We start from the raw sequence: 6297 nt of genomic DNA, 5'->3' as shown, positions 1-6297 counted from the left end.
GCACAGGGAGAACATCTGGACCCAGCTGGGATTTATCCAGGATCTTCTTTTAGGCAACAGCCTAAGATGAGAATAAATCAACAAAAATGCGTGCAGTCTTGCTCGGGTTGACAGTGCGGTTTTGCAAATCATGCTGACATGTGAACCTGAAAATGAAAGTACTCCTATCGACATATAACAAAGAAAAAAACATCTTTATTGTCATCTTTTGACGCTTAATCTTCCATCTCAGAGAGGATTTTCTCTGGTGACTCCAGCTGACACCCTCATGCATTCTTCTATAGTTATTCTCAGCAGATGTTTTAAGTGTAGATGTATTTTTATGAGCCAGTATTTGGTGTTACACACAATGCCTCTGGGCTTTCCAGTGATGGGCAGGCCTCACGTCTGGGAGTGCCCAGCCCACTGACGGATGACAGCTGGAATACCCAGCAGTCCTCCTGCACGTTTACACAGACGTTGCTTCAGACTAAAACTCTAAATTTTGCATTTACAATCGGTTTATATTGCAAATGACAACCAAATTTATGAAGTGCAGACTAAAAAGTGAGTTTTTTTCTGAAAGTCTGGAGTTATCAGCTGTGTTTAAAGAAACAAAAGAGCATGAAATCTATGTTTTGGTTTGTTTTTAAACTAGTGCCTTTCTCATTCTAAGCAATTTCTCCATTGAGGGACAACTAAAGATTTTCACAGCAAACTATTTGGTACTTGCAAAGATTTAAAATCTTGTTTTTAGACATTCAATATATATTTTATGTCATTTATTTTGCAAAATCTTCACAGTCGAAATTTTTTTTATCTAATTAGGAGATCGGATCTAGAAATAAAGAAATTAATATTAACAGGAGTTCAAATTGTTTTTCTACATCCTCTTGAAAATGAAAAAAAAGTTGATTTTAGACACATAAAATCAAATTGCTTGATCAGAACAAGAAGAATCTACAATAAATCTCTGCTTGATTTTGATTTTAATATTTTTATTAGTTTTCTGCCGAAGGATTTTATACATTTTTCAAGTCAAATTTTATTTACAATTTTAAATGCTGAAATATAATTAATTTTGTTCAATGGTAAGAAGGACTGCCATTGTGATTGAATTTTAAGGATGACTTGCAACTAAGAGAACTTCACAAATGCTTTTAAATCTAGATTACAAGCACTTGACACTCGACTTCTTTAAATTGCTCTTTAATTGTTTAAACTAATTAATTTATATGAAATTTGAATCAGGATTGTAACCCTGTTCTAACTGTTTAACATTTGATGTAGTTTATTGTTGTTTTGATTCTTGCCCAGGGCTCCCTTGAAAAATAGGTTTTAAATCTCAATGGGACCTATCGTGGTTAAATAAAGGTTACATTAAGAAATAAAGTTATTTTGTTCTGTAAGTGTTGACTGGGCCTCCACGATGGTGCACTGCTTCCCTGGTGCCTCCGAATTGCCCCTCAGTGTGCATGTGAGTGAGTGTGAGTGACTCTGCTGCAGAATGGGGACTTGTTTTAAGGTTATATACTCAGTTTGTTCACATTTGGCTCTAAAATGAGTCTTTTCCACTTATTACAATAGCTTTTTATTTGTCACTTTAATCAAAATGAACAACAAGTAGGTATATAAAACTAAAAAAATATCAATTATTTGCTTAGAACTAGCACAAAAATGTTTGAACTGTATCATATTGAGGTTTAAGTCATTTTATCTAGCAGCTTTTAAAGCTTATTTTTCCCTTTTTGAATGCTTGTGTTCTAAATTTGGGGATCTTATACAATTTATTGTTAAGCAAAATTTACTTTAAGGATGGAAAATTCACTTTTCCTCTTAAAATTAGATTTCTAATGTTTAGGCTGCCTTAAATATTGCCTGTAGGACTCAGCAGACTCTGTTATTAGATAGAATTTTAAAGTTCAATAATGTTCTGTCAGCAAAATAACAAAGTAGAGCATCTTTCTGCTGAAAGAATTCACTGCAGCTTATACTTGTGACGATGTATCAAAAAATGCAATAACCTTATTAGATAAGAGCAGAGTTTAAATAAAGAATCAAATAATTGCATACATGGATTAAAGATGTTTCTTTGAAAGAAAACAAATGAGGAAGCGTTGCACTTCAGTAAAAGCCTTTGGCGCTTCCATCACAGGAATCAACAGTAATTTCTGTGAGCGCAGGAAATTCCTGTTTTTGCAGGAACGTACCGAGGAGCAGGTCTGACTAGTGTTTCCGACAATGCCTGACTGACTTGGAATCAGTTCAAGCAAACCTTTTACATGTCTCACCTTTTAATGTCTGATTTATTTTTGGAAGACATCCCATCGATTATAAAGCTTGAGAAATCTGAAACGATGACAAAGCAGAATTTAGCGATAAACCAAATCACTCTTATTAATGAAAATCACTTTACTCCTCATTTACAAAATAAAATGATAACACTAATGAATGACTCAACCAATTGTTGTGTCTGAAACTTTTTCTTCTGCGAAAAAAAACCCACAAACTACACATCCAAATGTTTATCATTCTTATTCCCTTTCTTTTAATGGTGATGCAACTAGTTCCTTTTTCCTGCATCACGCTTTTCCTGCACTGTCAATCTTGCTGATGCATCTATTTTTATGTGAGTGCACGTAGTAAAACACCTGGTGAAATCCCCTCCACCTACCATATAAAAAGGCAGCACAGGTGCACCCAGACACATCTGCTCCTCGCCTCAGTCACAGCTCATCCCAGCACACAGGTGAGTCTGGGGCTTTGTTGGGTCATGATGGCTCTCCACTCTGGAACTCTGTTTGGGTCATGATCATAATTTGATGGGCTAAGAAAGATGACGGTTCAATTTGGCAAAATGTGTTTAAACAAGGTAACCATGGTGATGAAGATGCTGCTCGGCTGCTTGGTCTCCCTGCTCCTCATCCTGGGTAAAGCAGCGGAGAGTCGGACTCTGCATGCAGACAGCTGCTCCTTCAACGTGCACACTCACGAGCTGCGCAAATATTACTCCGACGTGCGCTCACATGCGGTGAGTTTGTAAAAAAGTGACCAAAAGAGCAGAGCTCTAACAACCCTGGCTATAACACAGGTGTTCTTATGTACCAGATATCAGGAGACACTGAGATCGGAGTCAAAATTCTGGATAAATCTCTGATAAAAAATGTTCAGGTAAGAATTTGTGTGTAAATTTCTCCCTAAACTCTGCATGTGATGATGACTTAAATTGTCTCCTGTGCATCTCCTCCAGGAGGGTCAGACGTGCTGCTTCCTGCGACTCCTGCTGCGCTTCTACGTGGAGCGAGTGTTCAGTCACTTCAGCCCCTCTGAGCCGCACCAGCTTCGCTGCTCCAGCGCTCTGGCCAACGCCTTCGTCAGCATCAGAAGAGACATGCACAAATGTGTAAGTTTGAAGGTCACCGGCCCGCTCTGCTGTTAGAGTCAACAAGCTCACGACGGTGCTGATCTGTTTCCACAGCACTGTCACTGTGGAGAAGAAACTCAACGACAAATCGACTCCATGCACACAGAGTTTGACAAGGTGAGACAAACAAATACAACATGACATTTTACATTTTGGAAGATGTAAGGTCTAATCCATGTGTAAAAGTCAAGGCCCGGGGGCCGGATCCGGCCCTCCAGATCATTTTATTTTATTGTTATTAATAGCCTGATGTTATATTGCACTTATTTCTAACTTGTATTACTTTGACAAAATATATTTTTATGGAGAGTAAAATACTGAAAGTTATTATTCTGCAATAATATGCCTGCCTTTTTATTATTCATAATTATGTTTAAAAGTTATGGTTTCAAAGTTTTAAAAATTGGTATTTAGTAAGATTCTTTTAAGCTATTTTGGAGTTTAGCTAATATTTCAGCTACATGCTAGCTGTTTTGGCTAATTTAAGCTTTTTTGTTGATATTTAGGCTAATTGGCATTTAGCTAATATTTTAGCTTCAGCGTTTTCAGCAATCAGCTTCAGTGTTTTCAGAAATCAGCGTCAGTGTTTTCAGAAATCAGCTTCAGTGTTTTTAGCTATCAGCTTCAGTTTTTTCAAAAATCAGCTTCAGTGTTTTCAGCAATCAGCTTCAGTGTTTTTAGCAATCAGCTTCAGTGTTTTTAGCTATCAGCTTCAGTGTTTTTAGCAATCAGCTTCAGTGTTTTTAGCAATCAGCTTCAGTGTTTTTGGCAATCAGCTTCAGTGTTTTCAACAATCAGCTTCAGTGTTTTCAGAAATCAGCGTCAGTGTTTTCAGAAATCAGCTTCAGTGTTTTTAGCTATCAGCTTCAGTGTTTTCAGAAATCAGCTTCAGTGTTTTCAGCAATCAGCTTCAGTGTTTTTAGCAATCAGCTTCAGTGTTTTTAGCAATCAGCTTCAGTGTTTTTAGCAATCAGCTTCAGTGTTTTTGGCAATCAGCTTCAGTGTTTTTAGCAATCAGCTTCAGTGTTTTTGGCAATCAGCTTCAGTGTTTTTAGCAATCAGCTTCAGTGTTTTTAGTTATCAGCTTCAGTGTTTTCAGCTATTAGCTTTAGTGTTTTAAGCTATCAGCTTCAGTGTTTTCAGCAATCAGCTTCAGTGTTTTTAGCTATCACCTTCAGTGTTTTCAGAAATCAGCTTCAGTGTTTTCAGCTATCAATTTCAGCATCTTTAGCTATCAGCACTAGCATATTAAGGAGCCAAATTCATCTTACAGCATTCACACTAGCATTATTGCATTTAATCCTATATATCTATCTTATAATTATGTTAAAAAATTATGGTTTTAAAGTTTAAAATGTAGTTTTAGAGTGTTCAATAAATGTTTATCCTGTTCGACCTAAGTTATGTTTAGGATTTTGGCCCCTCGTGCGATTGAGTTTGACTCCCCTGATCTAATCCCTTTTCCTCCCTCCATCAGCTGCAGATCCAGGAGGCGGCCCAGAAGGCCGTGGGAGAACTGAACACGGTTCTGGATTGGCTGGAGGGACTGGGACACAAAACCCAGAATTAGTCGCCTGATCAACCACTTGAGATGTTTCTGATTTCACTTTAATCAATTTAAGCTCTTGTACATTTTTACACACTTACTAGTGAAGTATTTTATGATTTTTATAAAATTCATCAGATTGTAGAAGCAGCTTCATTTATCAAGAAATGGAAAAAGTTTGACGTTCTAATGCAGGATGCTTAAACAAGTATTTGCTTTTATTTTGAAATGGCAGCATAAAAACATGAAGGTTTCTGTCTGTTAGTCGTCTCCATCTTGTGGTGATGGATGAAAATGCACACTCATCATTTCACACGTGGACTGTTTCAGCTTCAGTGCACATTTGTGTGAGAGCAGGTTTTCTAAAACTGCGTTTCAGCAGTGATTTGACACTTTACTTCAGCTTACACACAACTTTGTATCAGTAGAGCTGCTTGCAGACACTGACACACACTTTACATTTATTAATACAAAAAATCTGATCACAATTAAAGAGTAAAACATATGAAGAGATGATGGTTCCCTGAGAAGATTCATCTTCATTTCTGAGCTATTTTTTACCCAACAGTCAATAATTCAATCATAAGTAACTAAAAAAACATAAATGGTGGCAGATTTTTTTGTCCATAAATGAGAAGTTTTCTGGAAAACAACACAACTGTTCTCTTTGTTGAACTTGTTTAAAGATAATTCTGAAAAGGGAAAAAAAGTGTACTAATGTAAGTAAGTTAAGTTCAGGTTTTACTGTAAGAAAGATTCTTGTAAGATATTTGTCACCAAATACAATGTAATAATTAAACTGGAAGAAAATAAAGTCAAAACATTGTGCAAAGAAGTGTTTCTTTTTGTCTATTACTTCTGCAAAAAAAAAAAAAAAAAAAAAAACAAGATCATTAGGATTGATTTGCAAGAAGAATCCAGGAAAACTCTCCAAAAAGTTAAAGATAATTGACTGTAAAATCAAAATACAAACAGACCCAGTTCAGATTCAGTTCTTTGGTGTGTCTGCAGTTGAGTCTTTCAGGCTGTATTTTGAGTCTCCAGCTCAGTTTTAGTTTGTAATCTTTAAAACGTTCCAATTTTTGCAGCAACACGTATGATACGAGGATGAGAAATGATCATTCCAGGTCCTGATAATCCAGGGACTTTACCTTGAAAACGCGATCATGTAAACCTCCAAAATCATCCAATTCAGTTTTATTTATTGAGCCCAATATTACAACACAGTTGTCTCAACAGCCTTCACTCCGGTAATTGTCCAAAAACATCAAATCAGTTATAAAATTTAGACAAAAGCTGATTGCTAAACTAAACTAAACAGACTAAACTGGGCATCCCTGCCCTTAGA

General features: G+C 36.4%; 1 protein-coding gene across 2 annotated transcripts; it reads left to right on the top strand.

The window, feature by feature from the left end:
- The first annotated feature begins 1053 nt into the window (after nt 1–1053).
- Nucleotides 1054–5834, top strand: il19l (interleukin 19 like). Of its 2 annotated transcripts, XM_024270758.2 has the most exons (6): nt 1054–2728; nt 2852–3010; nt 3088–3150; nt 3230–3382; nt 3458–3520; nt 4881–5834. In XM_024270758.2, the coding sequence occupies exons 2-6, from the start codon at nt 2858–2860 to the stop codon at nt 4971–4973; spliced, it is 525 nt and encodes a 174-aa protein (XP_024126526.1). In that variant the 5' UTR covers nt 1054–2728; nt 2852–2857; the 3' UTR covers nt 4974–5834. The 2 variants fall into 2 exon arrangements, with proteins under 2 accessions (XP_024126526.1, XP_036067743.1); XM_036211850.1 differs by having other exon boundaries at nt 1054–3010.
- The last annotated feature ends 463 nt before the right edge of the window (nt 5835–6297 follow it).

Source organism: Oryzias melastigma, linkage group LG5 (assembly GCF_002922805.2).
Source record: "Oryzias melastigma strain HK-1 linkage group LG5, ASM292280v2, whole genome shotgun sequence".
Taxonomy (NCBI): Eukaryota; Metazoa; Chordata; class Actinopteri; order Beloniformes; family Adrianichthyidae; genus Oryzias; species Oryzias melastigma.
The sequence above is the reverse complement of the archived record's forward strand: the minus strand, read 5'-3'. Positions and strand labels throughout refer to the sequence as shown.